Consider the following 21,886-nt stretch of genomic DNA (forward strand, 5'->3'; position numbering starts at 1 on the left):
GATAATGTGAAATGTCTCATGGGAAAAACAACTGACCTGGAAAACAGATCCAGGAGAAACAATTTAAAAATTACGGGACTACCTGAAAGCCATGATCAAAAAAAGAGCCTAGACATCATCTTTCATGAAATTATCAAGGAAAACTGCCCTGAGATTCTAGAACCAGAGGGCAAAATAAGTATTCAAGGAATCCACTGATCACTGCCTGAAAGAGATCCAAAAAGAGAAACTCCTAGGAACATTGTGGCCAAATTCCAGAGTTCCCTGGTTAAGGAGAAAATATTGTAAGCAGCTAGAAAGAAACAATTCAAGTATTGTGGAAATACAAGCAGGATAACACAAGATTTAGCAGCTTCTACATTAAGGGATTGAAGGGCGTGGAATAGGATATTCCAGAAGTCAAAGGAACTAGGACTAAAACCAAGAATCACCTACCCAGCAAAACTGAGTGTAATACTTCAGGGGAAAAAATGGTGTTTCAATGAAATAGAGGACTTTCAAGCATTCTTGATGAAAAGACCAGAGCTGAAAAGAAAATTTGACTTTCAAGCACAAGAATGAAGAGAAGCATGAAAAGGTAAACAGCAAAGAGAAGTCATAAGGGACTTACTAAAGTCAAACTGTTTACATTCCTACATGGAAAGACAATATTTGTAACTCTTGAAACTTTTCAGTATCTGGGTAGTTGGTGGGATCACACACATACACACACACACACACACACACACACATACACACACACACAGAGACAAAGAGCACAGAGTGAATCGAATAGGATGGGATCATATCTTAAAAAAATGAAATTAAGCTGTGAGAGAGAAATATATTGGAAGGAGAAAGGGAGAAATGGAATGGGGCAAATTATCTCTCATAAAAGAGGCAAGCAAAAGACTTTTTAGTGCACGGAAAAAGAGGGGAGGGGAGAAAAAAACATGAAGTTTACTCTCATCACATTCCACTAAAGGAAGGAATAAAATGCACACTCATTTTGATATGAAAACCTATCTTACAATACAAGAAAGAGGGGGTGAAGGGGATAAGCAGGGTGGGGGGGAGGATGGAAGGGAGGGCAATGGGAGGAGGGAGCAATTTGAAGTCAACACTCTTGGGGAGGGACAGGATCAAAAGAGAGAATAGAAGCAATGGGGGGGCAGGATAGGATGGAGGGAAATATAGGTAGTTTTATACAACATGACTATTATGGAAGTCATTTGCAAAACTACACAGATATGGCCTATATTGAATTGCTTGCCTTCCAAAGGGAATGGGTGGGGAGGGAGGGATGAAGAGAAGTTGGAACTCAAAGTTTTAGAAACAACTGTCAAGTACTGTTCTTGCTACTAGGAAATAAGAAATACAGGTAATGGGGTATAGAAAGTTATCTGGCCCTACAGGACAAAAGAGAAGATAGGGACAAGGGAAAGGAGGGATGATGGAAGAAAGGGCAGATTGGTGATAGGGGCAATTAGAATGCTTGGTGTTTTAGGGTGGGGGGAGGGGAGAAATGGGGAGAAAATTTGGAACCCAAAATTTTGTGAAAATGAATGTTAAAAGTTAAATAAATAAATTTTAAAAAAAAGAATAATTGCTTGCCAACTATATTTATAATGGAAGGAAATGCTAATTTTTCAGTTATAGGTTAATGAAAACTTGATGTCAATTTTTTTTTTCCCTAGCCAAATTCATTGAGCCCCTGAGGACTAGGTCACTAGAGGCTATTCTGCCTGGGAAAATAGGCTGTAAGGTCAAGAAAGAGTGCTTTAAAATATTACATAAGTGATAGTTATTACATTATTACTGTCAATCAAAGACATGGCAGTTAAGTGCAGAAAGAAGTCTGTTGTAATTGGGTGAGGGAAGTTTACTCTGAGGAACTTGAAAAAACTAGGAACTCTCTCTGAATCAGATTTCTTGAGGGCAGTGGAGAAGTAGGGATTGAGCCGGGGCAACAGGCAAAAAGAGAAAAAGAAAGCAGGAATGAACTATGCAAAATATGGGAGAGATGAACGAGGGCCATTGGCCTCACAGGCATTTGGGAGCAGAAGACCTTGGCTAAAACCTCCTGTTGTACTCACCTTGTTAACTTCCAAGAAAAGTCTTCTCTTTCCCCAGCTTTGCCTCCTACTGCCTGTCTGTTAATAGATATTATATTTTGTTTGCTTCTTTAGCCAAATGTTTCCAGTAACCCAAATTTTGCTTCAATCATAAAAAGGCCAAGGGTTAGCTAAAGACAAATACAAACGTAAATTAAGGCAGAGAACCAAACCCCTGCTTAAATATTCGGAATTTTCCTAATTGGAGGAATTTTCCTAATTGTACTTAATTTAATGTAAATTTCCTAAAGCAGCAGAGGAAGGAAGAAGTATATTGACCTAAGAGGCCACTATATTCCCCTATGCTTAAAAGCAGATAATTATTGTAACAGGGTGTTACATGTGAATGGGAAGTTTTTTCTGAACTTGGCTTGGACCTATAGGGTGCTACAGCTGGAACCTGGGAATTAGGAGGTTCCATCAAGGCTATGGGGGCTATTTCATTTCATCATGATTCCAAGGAAAAAGATGAAGGAAGACCCTTGGCTCAGCAGAGCAGCTCTTAGTGGCTCTCAGTCAGACAGGCATAGATACCAGTGATGAGAAAAGAGATTACATGGACTTACTTTGCTAATTCACATGACTTTGAGGCTTGGGGTCTGTTGGTTTTTTCCTGAGTTCTCCTTTTTCTTGTGTGGAAACCACTGAGAGTTTGTAACTATATCTGTCAGAAAACTCACATTTGTCTGAGCTTGGTCATTCACTCAGTCAATCAATAAGTATTAAGAACCAATATTATGTTAGTCATAACATTAATATAGAAATTTTAAGATTGCTATTAATACATTAATGCTCATTATTAATATTGAGATGTTATTCTGCTGGTAGTAATATTACATGCCTATTATGTTAATATCACATTAATTATAATAATGTATTCATGATTAATATATCAAGTTTAACATTATAATTATTAACATATTAATATTATTTATTAACATTGTGTTAATAGTATGTTAATATTAAGATTAAATGACTATTATTATGTGCAAGGTACTATGTTAAGCATTAAGAATACAAAGAAAGGGGAAAAAACCTACTCCTGATCTCAAGGAAATCACAATCTAATGGAGGAGATGACATACAAAAACTATATACAAACAAGATTTATATAAGATAAACTGAAGATAATCAGCAGAGAGAAGTCATTAGTACTAAAGGGGATATAGAGAAGCTTCCTGTAGAAGGTAGAATTTAGCTGGGATGTGAAGGAAGTCAGGAGGTAGAGATGAGGAGAGAGAACATTTCAGTCACTGGAGTTAGCATTAGCTGGTGAAAATGCAAGGAGCTGGGAGATAGAATGTCTTACGCTAACAGCAAGAACACTAGTGAAACTGGACTGCACAGTATGTGGAGGTGAAGGACAGTACACTCTAAAAAGACTAGAAAGGTAGGATGGGGCCAAATCATAAAGGGCTTTAAATGACAGAGGATTTTATATTTGATCCTGGAAGTGGTAGGGAGCCACTAGAGTTTATTTAATAGAGAGATATCAGGGTCAGACCTGTGCTGTAGGAAGATCAGTTTGACAGGTGAGTCTAGGATGGCCTGGAATGGGAAAGACTTGAGGCAGATAGATCCACCAGCAGCTGTTGTAATAGTTTAGGTAGGAGGTGATAAGTGATAAGTGCATCAGGGTAGGAGTGGGGGTGTCAGAGGAGAGAAGGGGATGTATATGAAAGAGGCTTCAAAGGCAAAATCAGTAGGCCTTGGCAACAAATTGGATACGAAAGGTAAGAGAGAGATGGGGGAGTGAAGAATAACATGTAGATCAGCTACCAGGGTTACCATTTCAATAATACAGAAGTTCAAATGAACATAGGGTCTGGGGAAAAGATAACTCTTTCCTCTGAGATGACTTTCCATTTACACTGTAGGTCTCTTATTTAAATAGTTGTGTAAAGGATTGTCCCATATGTAACAAGGGCCTGTCCCTCCACATGTAGCATCTGTATGGTTCAGTGGAAAGCAAAGTAGATATCTCTAGTCTCGTCTCCCTCCTTTATTCTCTACTTCAAGTCTTAATTCTTGCCAGGAGAAGAAGGTAGTTGGGGCCAGAGACCACTCTGCTTTTCTCAGAGAGAGGGGATACTGGGCTAGAGTTTGTTCTCTTAAATATTATTAGTCTAGGGGATGTGAGCAGGTTCAATCTAACTCTTGAGTGCTGTGTCATTACTGGAGGGAAGCAGGACCTCTATATTATCATCCAGTAAGATTATATTAACTTTGGTACCCCCACTTCCTCAGGACCCTCTGCCCCTCTAATTAGAAGCCTTCATTTGAAGAGGGTTCACAGACCAGTCAGCTCTTTATTTCCTACCAGCTGTACTGCTTGTACTTGGACTTCTATCAAAGTTGCTTCAAATCTTGAAACTGAATGCATCTGGGGTCCTAAGGCTGATCCCCAGAAACTACATCAGCATTTTAGGATTGGCAATGATCAGCCTTGGTAGATATGAGTTCTGCTTGGCACAGCTGAGTCTCCCCATTATCTTTATATATATATATTTTAGTCTTCAGGAGTCACTTGGTAGATTTATAAGCTTTCATAGAAGAGGAAGACTGGCTAGTGAAGGTACCACAGGGTACCCTCTTTCCCTCTCCCCCACTTTTAAGCTTTCTTTTGTGTATTGTGTGCCTCCTCTACATTGTAAGCTTCTTGAGGAAAGGACTGTCTTTCTTTCTTAAAGTGTAACTCCAGCACTTTAGCATATAATAATTACTTAATAAATGTTTATCAATTGATTGATCTATTGTTTATCAATATTGCAACCAAAATGATATAAGAATTGTGGGTTCTTTGTTGTGAATTTTATGAAACTGGTGGAAATCAACCATGGTCATTTGTTGTTGTGTTTTTTCAGTCATACCTGACTTTCAATGACCCCATTTGGGGTTTTCTTGGCAAAGATACTGGAGTGGTTTACCATTGCCTTTTCCAGTTCATTTTACAGATGAGCAAACTGAGGCAAACAGTGTCAAATGACTTGCCCAGGGTCACACAGGTAGTAAGTGTCTCATGCCAGATTTGAGCTCAGAAAGATGAGTCTTCTTGACTTCAGACCCAGAACTCTATCCACTGCACCACCTAGCTGCCATGATCACTTGGAGACAGATTAATTTATATTTGCAAAACTTGGTGTTCTAACCTTGGCTTGACAGTTCATAATTCTACATCCCTTGGAGAATTCTGAAGCTTAGAGATCAAAGAGATGTCAGATGGGTAAAGCAAAATGAAGGGCTCTGCTTAGGGAGGGGAAGGTTGCATAGAAAGTCAGTGCTATGAATAACAAGTATAAGCAGCTGCTTCTCTCTAATGATTTAAGTTTCAAAAAGGTGATTTCACCCCCAAATATCTTCCCCATTTGTTTTGCCTACACACTGGATACCAGATGGTAGAGGGCTAGGCAAATGCAAGAATTCACTTCAGAGCACCAAACATTTATTGGCCACCTTCTAGCTATGGAGAATTGTGCCAGGGAGATACAAAGTCAAATACAATCTGATCCCTACTCTCAAACGATTGATAATTTAGTAGACTGAGGCTATGAATACGGTAATCAGAAGGGGTTACCTGGAGCTTGTGATGTGTCTGGCAACTCTGCACCTGGAGTCCTTTGTCCTGACCAGATGTCAACTACTACCCAGCCTTTGGTTATTTTGCAAAACAATTTAACTCCTCCCAGTTAAACCTTGCCCCAGCTGCTCCCTCCCAGCTCTCCTGTCTCTGGTCTTGTATGCAGCCTCCAATTGCAATCAATCCTCCTGCCTCAACAGTTGTTGCTTTTTTTGTAGTCTTTATTTCAAGTTGACTTATGTATGTAAACAGTTGGAACAGAAAGTAGAACGTGGTCCATAGAAGAAAGATACAAATAAGATGCTATTATAGTGCAATAGAGAGGGATCAGTCAAGATAGGAGGGACTTTTCGAGCTTGCTCTGGAAGGATGAATAGTATTTCAGTTGACTGGTCAATCAGTCACTAGAAAGGGTTTATTAAGAGCCTATTAATATACCACACACTGTACTACTTGGAGATAGGAAGACAAAAGGGAAACAGTGTCTGCTCCCAAGAAGCTACATTCTAATGGGGTAACAACATGTGTGGGGACTTCACAGTCATTTGAACATCTCCTACCAGGTTTAACCTCTTTGCTGTGACAAAAAAACAATTAGGTAAAAACAATACTCACATTTGACCTAGAGGGAGAGCATCCGCAGCTGGGAAAGGCTTCATGCAGGAGTGGGATTTGAGAAGTGGGATCTGTAAGAGAGGAGGTGAGATGAGGGTGTGTGTGCTTTAGAGTCTGTGTAAAGACGTAGAGATAGAGATCAATAAGCATTTATTAAGGAAACAAAGAAAAACGCATAGTGCCTAACCTCTAGGAACTTATATTTTAACAGAAACTGGAAGATTAGAAGGAGCCTGGTTGTAAATAACTTCAAATGACAAAAAGAAAAGTCTATATTTGATCCTAGAAGTAACCCAGAGAGCGGGGTGGATATGGTCAGAGCTGTGCTTTAGGAAAATCACATTGGCAACTGTGTGGAGAATTGACCAGAGGAAGGGGGGTGGGGGGAGGGAAGTAGGGGAATCATTTAGAAAACTTGCAATACTCTAGTTAAGAGGTGATCAGGACTGAACTAGGATGTTGACTGAGAAGAGAGAAGGGAATATACAATCAATGTTAAGGTAGAAACAAGGTTTGGAAAATGATTGGATATGTGGAATGAGGAAAAGTGAGGAATTGCATTTGATACAACGGTTTTTAGGATCTAGATGACTGGAAGGATATTTGAGCTCTTGACAATGACAGGGAAATTCAGAAGAGCAGTGATTTTGGGGGGGGAGACAGAAAAGGGGGGAAATGAGTTATTTGGCCATGTTGACTCTGGGATATTTACAAAATTTAGTTCAAAATGTCTAGTCATGTAGGATGTGGTGTGTGTGTGTGTGTGTGTGTGTGTGTGAGAGAGAGAGAGAGAGAGAGAGAGAGAGAGAGAGAGAGAGAGAGAGAGAGATTGATTAGGGCTGAATATATAAATGTGAAAATCATTTGTATAAAGACAGTGGAACATGTGGAAATTGACGAGATAGTATGTCTATGAAGAAAAGGACACTGGCAGTTAGCAGATGTACCTGGATGATACAGCACAGGTGACTGAGAAAAAGCAAACATGTTTAGGAGGAAAACCCCGAAAGGAGAGAATAATCCACTTTGTCAAATGCTGGTAGGTCAATCAATAAATATTTATTAACCGACTACCATGTGTCAGGCACTCTGCTGTACATCGGGGATACAAACGTACGAGACAGTCCCTGCTCTCAAAGAAGGCAAGAAGAGTGACCATCATATCTGGTAATTAAGTTCATCATCAATAACTTCGGAGCCGTTTTCTCTGGGTGCTCGGCTCCAAAGCTGGAGAATTTAAAACCTAGTAAGGGGCTGCGAGAGGAGGTAGCGAAGGTAGACTGCAGCGGAGATGGTCGGATCCGGCCAGGAGTTTTTAAGGATGGGGGGAAGGGGGAGGGGAGGGGGAGGGGGAGGAGGAGGGGGAGGAGGAGGGGAAGGAGGAAACAGACGAGGGGGCGTGTTCGTAGTTAGCAGGGAAGCAGGATACAGATGGAAAACTAGAGGCTGGGGCTGGTAGAGCAGGGCCATTTAATCCAATCCCTTCGTTCTGCAGAGGAAACCAAAGCTTGGAGAGTCGGGATGACCTGCTTTTGTCACTTTCTGCGTAACCAGCTCAAAAGGACTCTCAAGAGATGATTGTTAATTTTTAGTGTGAACATCTACTTCCGGGAAATCCGCAACCGTTACAAATTGGGGCTTTTAAAGATTTATTGTTTGGACTTGGGTGATAGAAAAATGCAAATAAAGCACGTTAATAGTGTGTTGTACATGGGTACATCCTTCCCCCCCGGGGGAGGGGGGGTTGTTACACATACACCATGCGGATGGTACACCATATACATACCCCAGGTGTCACCCTGGCTCAGCTGCTTCCCCTTCAGGGGTGACCTTAGGACCTCGTTTTTAAAATAAGGATAACAGCCCCTCCCTGTCTAGAGGCTCGAATTAGGGAAGGTCTGCAAAGGAAGCCCTCCGCCCACCTCCGAGCTCCGTGGGGGCGTTAGCTGTCACAACGAGCGCTGCCCTGGATGACGATAACTCTTGGGAAAGCAGGACCTGCGCCCGCCCGTGGGCCCCGCGTCCACTCCGGGCTCCGCGCTCCCCGCCCTCCCTTTCATCGGGGCGACTCCGAACCACAGAAGGTGGATGGACACGCGGGGCCCCGCATCGGTCCCGATGGTTGGGTCCAGAAGCCCACTGCGGGCTCTGAGTGGCTGGCTGGCCTCCCGTGACCGCCCCTCTCTCTCAGTGCAGGGATCCTCGGGAAGGCGGGGGTGGGGGTGGGGAGCCCCTGCGGAGAGGGGAGGGGAGGGGAGGGGGAGGAGCGGGAGGCGGCTCGCGCGCGCCTCTCCGCGGCCACCGGCTCCGGCCAGCCCGCGCGTGGCCAGCCTGGGTCACTCGTCCGAGGGTGTCCGGATGGCGGGCGGGCGGCCGCCGGGGGAGATGCGCTAGAGCCGGGCCCCGGACCCTTCCGGGCATTATTATGAGGAGGAAGACCAGGGACGGCGACGGAGAGGGACGCGCTCTCCCGCGACCCGCGCGGGCCCCGGCTGCGGAGGCTGCGGCGGCGGCTGCGGCACCTGCCGACGGAGGTGGGTGGTGCCCCCGCGAGCCAGGGGGCAGCGGCCTGGGCCGGGCCTGGGCACCCCGAGCGCTCATCCCCCGGGCGAGGGTCCCCGCGGGTCGGAGGGGAGGGAGGGGAGGGAGCGGAGCCGGCCCGGACCCAGGCTCCCGGCGCGGCTCCCCCCGCCCCACCCCCGCCCGCGCGGCCTCGTGCGCGCGCCGCCCCTTCCCCGCCTCCCTCCTCCTGCCCCCTAGCCTGCCTCGCTCTCCCAGCGTGCGGGAGCTGTAGCGGCGGCGGGGGCGGCGCGGGCACCGGACACCGGGCACCGGGCACCGCGGCCCGGGCGACATGGCACGGCACGCCGCGGTCCGGCTGCCGCGGGGCAGGTGAGAGCGCCGAGGGCCGCGCCCCCGGGAGCCAGGGGCAGCGCGCGTGGGCCGGGGTGCGGGGGATGCGGGGGGGGGGGGATCCCGGGGGGAGATCCCGGGGGGGAGAGGAGGTGTCGCTGCTGGAGGACACCTCCGCACCGAGCGGGGCTCCTGTCTGCACCGACCTCCCCCCAGCCGCGGAGGCACCTCTTACCTAGATGTGCGTGCGTGCATGTGCCCATGTGTGTGCTCCTGTGCCCATGTGTGTGCTCATGTGTGTGCTCCTGTGCCCATGTGTGTGCTCCTGTGCCCGTGTGTGTGCTCATGTGTGTGCTCATGTGCCCACATGTGCTCCTGTGCCCATGTGTGTGCTCTTGTGCCCCTGTGTGTGCTGTGCACGTGTGTGCTCCTGTGTGTGCTCGTGTGTGCTCGTGTGCACATGTGTGTGCTCCTGCGCACGTGTGTGTGCGCATCTGGGTGCAGCTGCGTAGTTGGGAGGAGCGGGGTTTTAAGGCGGTGTCGGAGCCAGGTGCGGGGGAAATGAGAATACCTGCGGAGGACCTGGGTGGAAGAGGTGCGAGGAAGCACCTCCAGGCACGGATTTCTTGGAAGATGCCCCTTTTCTGGTGGAGCCTCTCCAGCCTTGCGCTTGGCAGGCCCCCTGACGAGGTGCTCCCCGGGTCAGAGGTACCTCCATTCCTCTGGGATTTATCTTTGTGTGGGTTTGAGATGTTTGTGCCATCTCCCACCATTGGACTGTAAGACCCTTGAGGATCAGAACGGTTTCTGCTTTTTCTGGAAAAAATTAACCACTACCTGGCACGTAGTGGGCACCTAATAAATGTCTGCTGCTTAACCAGTACCTGCCCCTAATAAATGCTTGTTGGTGGGTTGATAAGTCATGACTAAATAGCCTGCCTGTGGAGTTCAGAGGTAGCAAAGGATTGTGGAAAACATTTGGAACAGGCTCTGAGGGAATGTCTAATGGTATATAACAGGCATTTATTAACATCGGTTGCCAAATCAAAACATGCTATTTTCACTTTTTTCGTTTTTTCTTCCTTGTGCTTTTCCCCTCTTGTGTTGATTCTTCTTTCACAACATGACTAATGTGGAATATGTTTAATATGATTGTACGTGTATAACCTATGTAATAAGATTGCTTGCCATCTTGGGGAGGGAAGGAGAAAAATTTGGAACTCAAAAATCTTATAAAAGTGAATGATGAAAAACTATCTTTACATGTAATTGGAAAAAAATAAAATACTATGGGGAAAAAATTAAAGCACCCCACCCATCAAATATACAGATCCTTTCATCCGCATAAGACAAAAATGGGCTGGTAGTGCCAGGCTCTGAGGGTACAGAACTCCCCTCAGGTCACTTTCTTTCTATTAAGGGGGTGGGTGAGGTACCAGTCCAGCAATATGTAAATACTGGATATATACAAAATAAATACGGCATGTTGGGGGGGAAATTAACAACTGGGAGAAACTAGAAATAATGTTGAAACATTATACAGTTTCTCAAGGTACATTTAAAATTGCCTTTTAAAAAAGTAAGAAAATCTGTCACTTCTGTTTTTGTCTGATGGTAGATACAGAGGAACCAGAGAACCACCCACACCCTCCTTCACTGTGACCTTAAATCTGCTCATTTGTTCCAGGGGTATTTTGGCATCCTTGACTTCTTTAAATTGTGGTTTGACTTTTAGAAATAACACACATATATGAAGAATTTTTTTAAACAAGTGAAAATGTGTTGAGATGTAGTTTAAAAAAAAAAAACTTTGAAAATGGAATGTAAACTGAGATGTTTTCTTATGGTGGTTTTGTCACTAATTAGTTAAATCAACACAGTCAAGTCTATAAACGTTTAGTAAGCACCTACAATGTGCTAGGCATGGTGAGTGCTGGGAATACAGGGAAAAGGCTGGGAGCTCTCTAGGATCTCAGTGTCTACTGGGGGAGACAACATGCAAGCTATGAGGTACAGAGAAGATACAGACATGATAAACTGGAGCTAATTAACAGAAGGAAGATGGTAAAATTAAGGGAGATTTAATTAGAAGATTATATATACATACGATGTTAGAATGTCTCCTTGAGGGCACAGATTTTTGCTTTTTATATCCCCAAGGCTTAGTAACGATGCTAGACAGTTAAACATTTAATAAATGCTTATTGGTTCACTGATACAGAATGTTTACCTGGTAAGAAATTTCTGTGGCAATTAAGTGACCACATGGTACATTCATTTCAAGGATATGTTTCTGTATAATTAAAATAGCCATTGTTTTTACTGTTATATACCACAACGTATTTTCTAATAGATGGACAAATAGGTTGTATCACATCAACAAGGCTAAATGCCCTTACCAACATTTACATAGCTAATAAACATCTCAAGTAGAATTCGAACTCACTTCCCTGAAGTCCCAAGTCCAGCACCCTGCCCATCTGCACTCTAGGTTTGTAAACGTTGCCATTGTCTTATTATCAGTGTTTGGTTCATTATTGCAGATTGTATTCTGTGGAAGGAAAAATTTCCAGAAATACTTTACATACTTACATAGAGAAAAAAAAATCGTTGTCATTAATAGCTTTCACAACAGACTCCTGGTAAGCAACACAGTGTTACAGGGAATAGTCAGTTCATAGGAACAACGTTACAAAGGAGTGGCTGACCAAACAGTGTTACAGCAGAAATTTTCAGCATTGCACAGAATTGGGGTTATAGTGTAGTGTTGATATTGTGAAACCACACCAGTCAGGGCATGCATAAGTGGGAGGGATCCTTTTCTGTTGGTGAGCAGAACTTAGGCTTTTGTATACGTAATTCTGAAAATTGGACATCTTTGAGAGCTTTCTTATATTTCTGGTTCCAAAGCATCAGCGTGACCCTACTTAGGGTTTTCTTGGCAGAGATACTGGGGTGGTTTGCCATTGCCTTCTGCAGCCCATTTTACAGATGAGGACACTGAGGGTTTCAGGGTCACACAGCTAGGAAGAGTCTGAGACCAGATTTGAACTCAGGAAAAAGAGTCTTCCTGTTTCCAGGCCCAGTGCTCTGTGCACTCTGGCGCCACCTAGCTGCTAGGTATGTTTAGCTAAGATGAAATGACTAGGTGCCCGAATAGCTGGAACTTGAATCAGGGTCCCCAAATTCCATGTCTGGTGCTCTTTCTACTGCAAGACCTGAGTTCAGATTATCTTCAGATACTGTGGGCTTCAGTTTCCTAAACTCTAAAATGAGAATAATAACAGGCCTTACCTTACAGGGTTGTTGTCAGAATCAAGATAATATCTGTAAAACATTTAGCAGTGCCTGGCACATGGTAGTACTTAATAAATGACTTCGTAAATGCTTATTCCTTCCCCCACATCACATTGCTTCAATGTGTCTTTTGAAAGAATTATTAGCTAGTAATTGCCATTTTATGTAGAGTTTTAAAGTTCACAGGAGGCTTTTACTGCATTCTCATTTGATCCTCTTTCATTAATACTAAGAATATAGTATTATCCCCATTTTACGGAGGAGAAAACCAGGGCTTAGAGAAACTAAACGACTTCCAAATCTAGTGCCGTTCCCAGTAGACAGTATTAGTATTAAGTTGCTAGAATGCTTTGAGCCTTTATTATAAATGTTTTTACTTTTGCCTGTAGTTATTGCTTTCATATGTTAGTACAGTTGGATCTGGAATAACTTGAAGAACCCAAGAATGTGCCTTGTTGGACTCAACAACCTTTCTGAAATTTATGAAAATGACCAGAATTTCTCAGGTAGAAAAAAGGGAGGTATAAATGAGATTGAAGAGGGGAAAAAAGTGGGGGTAAGTTGTGTCTGAAAAGATCAGCTGCACGGATAGGAGAGTTATGATCAGGAAACAAGTGCTTGTAAGACAATTGTAATCAACAGCAAATTCAATATGAGAAAATAGTGTTTCTTGGCAAATAAAAATATTAATAGAATCTTGGACTTTATTGATTTTTTAAACAACTCCTGAAAAACCTAGTGTCCAATGAAAGGGAGTTGATAAGGCTACTGCATTCTCCCCTGGTCGGAGAGTATTCACTTTCATTTATTTATTTAAGATTTACAAAGTTATTTACTCACAACCTTGTGAGGTAGGTAGTGCAAGTATAATGACCATCATTTTACAGATGAGGAAACTGAGGTTCTCAAAGATTAAGTTATTTGTCCAGGGTCACAAAACTAAGTATCAGAGTTGGGAATTGAACATCCATCTTCTGAATCCACACCTATCACTTAATCCCTCAGAAGCTGGGATAGTGTATTCACTTCTTGGCATTATGCTTGAAGAGGAACATTTTTTTTAAATCTTATTTTATGGATATCTTTTGTTTTTATATCACCTTTACTTCTGAATATATCCTTCTCCTCTTTACCCAGTGAACCTTCCCTTGAATCGAAGTAGAAATAAGAAAAAAAAAACCAGTTCAGCAAAACCAATCAATAAATCAACTGTAGCTGACAGTAGGTGTGATAGTCCCCACCTCCAGTCCCCCACCTCTATTAGGCAGAAGGGAGGGACTTTTTTTTTTTTAATCTCTTCTCCAGTACCCATTCGTCCAGTTCATCATAATGGGTGTTTTTTGGTATTTCTGTTTATATTGTTTTAGTCTTATATATGTACACACACAGACTTGTGAAATCATTTTTATATATGTGGTCCTGCTTATTTCATTCTGCATTAGTTCATATATCTCCTATGCTTAAGCTGAATTTTTTTCTTTTGACATAGTAATATTTCAGTGACATTCGTTAGTCAGTGTTCATGTGCCATGATTTAGTGATTCCTTAATTGATGGACTTCTTCTTTGTTTTCATGTCTTTGTTATCACAAGAAGATCCTTCTTTGAATTTTTTGGTATATGTGGCACATAAGAGCCACTGGCAAACTGAAGTGTATCCAGAGGAGAGGCAGAAATGGGAAGAAGGCTCAGAACAGCCCCATGTGTGGAGGGTGGAAGGAACTAGGAATCTTTTACCTAAATACAAAGTGACTTAGGAAGGACATGACTGTTCCCCAGATATCTGAAGAGCTATTATTACATAGAATAGATTTAATCTTTGTTGACTTTGGCCTGCACAATTAACTAGAAGTTAATTGGGTAGAAGTTGCAGTGAGACAACTTTTGGCCAACCATAAGAAAGATCTTGCAATAATTAGAGCTGTTCCAGATAGAATGGCCTGTCCATGAGGTACGAGATCTCCATTGCTGGAGGTGTTCAGAGGAAATTGAATGGCTACTTAACAGAGATGATAAAACCATAGACCTGAAGCTGGAAGGTGCCTTAGAGGCTCATCTACTCTTCTGTTTATGAAGCAGGGAATTGGGGCCCAGGGAGGTTAAAAAACTTGCCCAAGATCACACAACAGGACACAGAGCAGAAATCTGAGCCCAAAAAGTCTAGCTTCAAAGATATCACTTTTCCTATTGTGCCACATGGATGATTTTTGTTTTATGTGGGACCTGTAAGGTTCCTTCTGGCTCTGAGAGTCCGTGAAGAACTCTTCCTTGATGCTTTCAGTTTGTGATTTCTTCATGTTGTAAACCTTCCATGCCTTCTCATCCTGTGTGACTTGTGTCTGTTTTCTTCTTCTGAGAGAGACAGAGAGAGAGAGAGAGAGAGAGAGAGAGAGAGAGAGAGGCACACACAGACAGAAAGAATGGGAAGTGGTATTCCATGTGGTATTTCGGACATCTTGAAAGTACACCAGTACTTTCATTCTTATTGTATGAATGGCCCACTCTTTTCTGGCTATATGTGTCTTTTATGTCTTTGTGAGGGCAAGTCTTTGGTGACAATGTACAATAGTTTGTTTATGTCCATCGTATATCTTTATTCTGCCTCATAAGGTAGTGAGCTTTCCTTCCTTTGAATTATTTGTAATTTTAATCCTTTTGAGTCTGTGGTATTCTATGATTTGCATCCAGATGGCATTACCCAGAGAGTATTGAGCACAAGAATTTCATTTAACACTAATGGAATTCTTACTATATCAAAAATGCAATTATGATGAGTTTTAAGAATTAAAGGTGGACATTTTAGTTGAATGAAACAAACTATGTGCTACTCTACCTCTTCCTTTATTTTAGCCTCTTCTATGGAGAATAAAATCACCTTGAAAACAGTTACGTCAGTGTGAGGATGGCAGTGAATACATCTCGTGTGGGTTGTCTGTGACAGTAATGGTGGGAGTAAATTTATTTGTACCAACAGGTATTATAATGAAGGATCACTCGTGGAATGTTTGAAATTCACTCAGTAATAGCTTAAGTTTCTACTGTGATCAGTTATTAGTCCATTCCCTCAAAGAGCTGAGGAGACAAGAGAAAAAAATACAGATAGCAACTAGAGGTCTAAACAAGGTAGAGATTATATTAGACAAATTATATACATATGAAATAAGCAAAATGAATTAAAGAAAACATTGATTAAGCACCTACTGTGTACAAGGCAGTATCCTGGGGATGTATGAAGATGGAGAATGAGAGGCCCTTGAGAAGCTTACATTCTTGGGGAGAGAGGGTGGGAGAAGCAGATGATTAGTATAGGCTCAGCTGAGTTAGCCATGGTTTTGTGGTACAAGAAATATGAGTTTCAGTCAAATTTATGTCAGCCAGAGAATGATCATTAGTAATGTACTCCAGGGATCTGTCCTTGGCCTTGTGTCCTTTTCTTAGTCAGTGATTTCAGCGAAACCTTTGAAGGTGCTCACTGAGTGTTTGGATTTTGCATATCTGGGATAAATAGCTAATATAGTGGATGCCAAAGTCAGGATCTATGAAGATCTCAACAGACTAGATCAAGGGATTGATCGAATACAATCACATTTAATAAAAAAAAGGATTTTCCACAGAAATCAACTTTATGGGTGTTAATGGAGAGGTGGGCCTACACAATAGTTAAGTGAAAAAGATCTAAGGGTATTAGTAGGCTGCCTGTTCAATATGAGTCAATGGCACATTTGCGGATATGCCCGCACACACAGCCAATACTACCCTAGGCTGTTAACATAAGAGAAACCAAGTTCAAGTGCCCTGAACAAGGTGATGGGCCCATTGTATTCTCCCCTGGTCATACCACCTCTGGGGTTGGTTGGTTGGTTGGTTGTTGTCCTTCGTCTTTGAAGAGGACCAAAATGACATTACCATTGTAAAGTGAAATTTCAGTGTGTCCGACTGGCTGATCCGACCAATATGAGCTTGGAATGCTCTACAACAGGTTGGGCACAGATAGTCCATGTGAATATTTGGGGTAAATATCCACCACCTCTAGAGTACTATGTTCTGAACAGTACGTTTTAGGAAGGACACAGGCAAATTGGGATATTTGGAGAAGAGATAAACTGCGGTATGAGACAATGAATTGGAAAGAATGCAGTAGGTGAATCAGGAAAAGGGATGGAGGGATAGTCTTTGAACTTTGGAAGGGCTGTCATATGGGGGTGGGTGGGATGGAGGAGAGGCTTGTTTTACTTGGCTTCAGAGGGTAGAAGTAAGAACAGTGGCATAAGTCATCCTAAGAATGGTTTAAGGAGAAAAACATTTTAACAGTTAGAACTCGTGCCATGGGAAGCACCGATGGGTGGGGTTGGTGTGGGGGAGATTCTTTCTCAGATCTCTTCTTGGACAGATTCGATTATTTCATCCTTCTTAACTATGGATGTTTTTGCTTTGAAATTCAGTTCCTTTGTTCTGCTTCTCTTATTGTCTTGTTCCTCTTCCTCTGGTATCTGATTGACATATTCCATGTTGTCATTAAAGTCCACTTTTATTCTGTAGGCAGAAAATTGGAATCAACTGGCTTGTGCACAGTCAAGCTTCATAAACACACAGTAATAAGGGGAACTCCTATCTACCATTTTGGCAAGGCCCTTACATCAAAGTAGACGTTGACAAGCATTATTAGCATTCCCATTTTACTGAATAGGAAATTGAGACTCAGAAAGGCTAAATGCTTCTCCAAGGTCACAGAACTGATATAAACTAAGGCTTTTCTCTTGTTTCTCTTCTCTCTTCTCCTCCCTTTCTCTTTACCTTCTCTTTCCTTCCCTTTTCTTCTTCCTCCTTTTTCTGATTGGATCTCCCTATCTTGCCCAGAAGTGCCCTGGCCACTTTTAGACCCAGTATCAGTAATAACAATAATAAAAGCTTGCATTTATGTAGTGCATCGGACTTTAAAGTTGGCAAAGCACTTTTCATACATTGACTCATTTGATCAGTATTGATGGGCAGGGAAATTTGACTGCTCTGTTTCTGACCATGGTCAGTCAACCCTTTAGGCAGCCTGGTAGCCCTTGGGTTTTTTTTTTGGGGGGGGGGGGGTCATCATATATAATGATACAGCACATAGTGTGGACACCCAATCAGTTTAGCCTCCCATTGCCCAGAACTCCCAAGCTCAAGCAATCCAGCCATCTCTATCTCCCCAGTGAGAGAGCCTATAGGCCACCTACACTATGCCTAAAACCAATGCTAAGTTTTGAAGAAGCTGGGTATTCTAAGAGATAGAGCTCTTAAATGTTGAGGTTCTTATTTTTTCTCCAAATCACCTTCTACTCCCAAATTGCCTGTTTCTGTAAATGGTAACAACATTCTTCTAGTCATTCAGCTTGCAAAGGTTGGAATCATATTTGACCCCTTCACAGTTACCTCCTTTTCATCTGTTTCCGTCCCCCCTTCCCAGTCTTATTCCCCTCCCACCATGGTAAGTCACCAATATCTCTCTATTTTTCAGTTTTTTTCTCATGTTCTTCTCTTTTTTCCATTCCCATGATCCATGCCACTGTTCAGACAGGGGTCATCTGACGGCTTGACTATTTTAATAATCTCCTACCTTATCTTCTTACTTTGAGGCTCCTTCTTTCACTTCATGCCTTTCCCTTCCTTTACCCCAAATCCAGAAGCCAAGGGATGTAAATCCTAGTAAGCCTATCTGCTTGTTCATTTAAAAAAAATCATAGCCCTGATCAGTTGACAAAGGACATGTCAGTCATTTGTACCATACTTGAAAAGCACCCTCTTTCCCTAGAAGCAAAGGTTCCTGGGATCTTCTGAGAGCTGAGATTGTCTGTTCGACTTGTACCTTTATCCAGGTACAAGTGATACTTGTGATTGGTCTTTTAGGAAGAACTAATTTTGATTTGGTTTTTAATAGTGATAGAAAAATCTGACCCCCCTTCTGGAGAATTAGAAGCATCTTGGGCTAAATTTTTAGAGCCCATAGTTTCCCTGTTATCTGGCAAGATACAACTCCTGCCATCCTGGCCTCTGTCAATTCTACTAACCTGACTGTTGGAGAAGAGCCTTGGATGAGAGGAAGGCAGTGATCCTTACCAAGGATCCAGTATCTTATCAAAAGAAACCAGTGCTGGAAAGGTAGCCAGATGGTGGCAGTTGGTTACTGTGACTGGTTAACACTAGAACATTTAGTTTTTATATTATTTGAGGACATACACTCTAGCTGCATTATTTGACTGAGAGAAGAACATATGCTTTCAGAGATGTGATGACTTACAAGACAGGACAGTGGTTGGACCTCCCTTTTGTTGCCAAGATAAATAAAAGGCTACACATGATGGTTATGCAGTTTGCAATGGATGGCAGTAGCTGAGAGAGTATCAGAAATAGATTGGTTAAGACATAATCCCAAAGTAGAATGAGAAATTAGTATTTGTTTCCTCTGGGTTCTCCCTTTGATGGACGGAGCCAGTTTCATTTGAGAGTTGAGAGAATCCTTGTAAGAGAGACCCTTAGAAATGTCTGTAGAATATTAGGAGCTTCAAGAGGACATGTTACTCATATAACTTCCCACTTCCTGGAATTATTTTCTGTGATGATGCTTACTTCCAACCAATCTGTGCTATAAATGAAGAAAGAATGGAAGAGCTTGCAAAAAATGAAAAAGTCTTTGTAAAAACTACTCCTTGACCCTCCTTCCCCAAGATGAGGGCCCTGATGAATTTTGTGCCAAAGAAGAGGGCAGAGGGGAGGTGTAATTGTAATTATATAGTAAAGACTGGAGCCTAAATGATGTAACAGTACAAAACATCTAGCACTCTCCACAAATGCTCTCCTGAGGAGGTGAAGAAGGTATAGACCAGGGGTGGGGGAACCTTTGGCCTCAAGGCCACATGTGGCTTTCTAGGTCCTTGGGTGCAGCCTTATGAGTGAGTCCAAGTTTTACTGAAGAAATCCTTTTATTAAGGGGATTTGTCCTGTGAAATTTGGATTCAGTCACAGGGCTATACGTGAGTTCCTAGAGGTCCATATGTGGCCTCAAAGCCACAGCTGTTTTCCCCATCCCTGTTATAGACAATATGTCTATATATATGACGGTATGTCTATACATACATATATATATGACAATAAACCTTTAGGAAGTTTATAATTAATCCATTTGCCCAGATAATAGGTAGGAGATGGCATCCTACATTCCAGACAATTGGACTTCAAACCCTTGAGCATACACCCAATGTACATATATTTATTTAACCATGTACATGGTTTAAAGTTTAGTTTGTTTTTTTCTTTAAAGACTGTGTCACCTTATTTCACCTAGATTTGAAGCACTGGGCCTGGTACCACTCCAAATAGCATGGGAACTCAGACCTGCTCCGTTTCTGATCTGGACTGACTTGCCCCTCTGGAAGCAGCCTGGTGGTCCCTGCTCTCAGGGCTTATTTTATTAATGCCACACTTGGTGTGGACTCCTAATCATGGGCTTCTCTTCACCACAACTCAGAACTCTCAAGCTCAAGAGATCCACCAGCCTCCACCTCTCCCCATTTGCTGGGTTGAGAGGCTCTTCTGTGGCTGGCTTATTTATTTCAGTACTTGGTTTTAATATCTGTCATAAGTGGGAAAAAAAAACCTGACAAAGCTCTAAATGGAAGAAATGCCCTGTTGGCTCCTTAGTAAGTCATGGCACTCATTACCCTCCTGTGAATGCAGAGCAGAGGCTTTTGTTAAACTTTGCCTAGTGGATTTCCATCTTATTCTGGTGAACTCATGTAAAGGTGTTGCATTTTTACATTGTTTACAAATGGGCTCAAAACCTACTGAAACTCTTCACTTGAAATATTTTAAACATTTAGAAAAGTTAGAAAATTCCATTTCAAGTTTAAGTGAGGCACTATTGAAAGTTTTTATGGTTAGCACCCATTGTTCACAGCACACTACAGCATCCCACCAATGGGAATGGTTCCCAATGTCCATTTTCAGCTTGCTTCCTCCGTAGCACCAGTTTCATTCAAAGAGCAGGTTGGTTTTTGCTTGTTGCTACATTTTGTACGTTGTTGTCACCTTTGTCTGATATCTGGGCTATAAAGGGAACTTAGACAATAGATAGCAGGCCACAATCTATTCCTTAATGGATAAGGGGTCCCCCTTTATGAGCCAACAGTTTTCAAAAGACTTGCAAACAATTAACAAGCAGAAATCACTAACAAGCAAAACAAAACAGCTGAGATTTCGCTGCCATCCAGCAGACTGGCACAGTTGGCAAAGGGGAGATGGGTCAGTGTTAGAGGGGCCATGAAAAGACAGTCTTGCCAATGAATGCACCTTTGGGAGAGCTGGGAATTCATTGGGTCACATCGTCTTTCAAACAGATCTTTGTTCTTCTTGTGATTCGGGTCACAAATTCTAAGATTTGACTCCATTTGTAGCTGGTGTGTGTGATCTTGGAGAGGTCATCTCACCAAATCAGAGACCCATTTTCTTCCATTTTAAAATGAAGGTGTTGGATTTGACACTTAACATGTGTCCCATTTCCAAATCTATAATCCTCAGGAGTTTGTGTAGCAGATGTTTGCTAATGTTTACTGACCTATGAACTGTACTCCAAATCAGAGAAGTGTGAGTCCCATCTGTCAAAGGGCTGAGCTCTCCCAGCATTATAACAGATCCTACTCGATCAGGGTCATCCAAAAGTTTCGTTTGCCCAGGGCCTCATGGGGGTGGCGAGGGAGGTGGAGGAAAGGAAAGGGAACAAAATATGCAGCTTATGGAAAAAAATGTTTTCTGCTAGTTTAGTGCTGCCTGTTTACAATTTACGGAACCTTTGAATTTCTTGAGAAAAGGAAACAATGTATCAGGGCAGCATTCCTGGCTTAACCATTTCCCATTACAGGATGACCTGAGTCCTAGAGCTTAGGAGCTCAGACCAGCCCAGAGCTAGCAGAATTGCATGCTCAGCACTCTGTAAAGCTGGGATCCTTCACCCGATTGTCTCATGGCCCCCTCTGGCAGCCATTTGGTTGAAGCCTATGGACCCCTTCTCAGAATAATGTTTAAATGCATAAAATAAAATATGTAGCATTACAAATGAAGCCAATTATGTGGAAATGGAGTAATTATACTTTTTTTTTAAATTCATTGACCCCAGGTTAAGAATTCCTGTTCTGGTTTCCAAGGAAGTAGCAGGAGCTCTTAGATATGTCAAGTTAAGAGATTATCTAGAATCGTCAGTGTTGGAGATATAGTCAATTATAGGAATATTAAGGAACTCCAAGCATCATTTGGGAGGTTAGAAGGGATCTCAATCCAGGGACATGAGATGGGAAAGGCTTGAAGACAAATGCACCCACTGCCATTAAAGACATTAGGACGGGCCATTGTCTGGTCCCCCTGATGGGTGATGCTGGGAATTAGAAGGAAGAGTTCAAAGAGAAAAATGTTAACTAGATTGAATA

At 42.5% G+C, this 21,886-nt stretch overlaps 1 protein-coding gene and 1 long non-coding RNA gene across 3 annotated transcripts in view; both read left to right on the forward strand.

Annotated features, from left to right (window-relative positions):
• Positions 1-7,173: 7,173 nt before the first annotated feature.
• LOC140521682 (uncharacterized) lies at positions 7,174-7,993 on the forward strand. The gene is made up of 2 exons (XR_011973027.1): positions 7,174-7,452; positions 7,781-7,993. It is a non-coding gene; the product is annotated as an uncharacterized lncRNA (long non-coding RNA).
• A 554-nt stretch (positions 7,994-8,547) lies between these two features.
• ST3GAL5 (ST3 beta-galactoside alpha-2,3-sialyltransferase 5) overlaps positions 8,548-21,886 on the forward strand; it is a 55,643-nt gene continuing 42,304 nt past the window's right edge. The window contains exon 1 of one of the 2 annotated variants that reach the window (XM_072636955.1): positions 8,548-8,819. In XM_072636955.1, the coding sequence (XP_072493056.1) occupies positions 8,711-8,819 (109 nt within the window). In that variant the 5' untranslated portion in view covers positions 8,548-8,710. Of the gene's footprint in view, positions 8,820-9,071; positions 9,178-21,886 lie in introns of those variants that run through there. The other variant, XM_072636954.1, reaches the window with a different exon arrangement.

Source organism: Notamacropus eugenii, chromosome 1, assembly GCF_028372415.1.
Source record: "Notamacropus eugenii isolate mMacEug1 chromosome 1, mMacEug1.pri_v2, whole genome shotgun sequence".
Taxonomy (NCBI): domain Eukaryota; kingdom Metazoa; phylum Chordata; class Mammalia; order Diprotodontia; family Macropodidae; genus Notamacropus; species Notamacropus eugenii.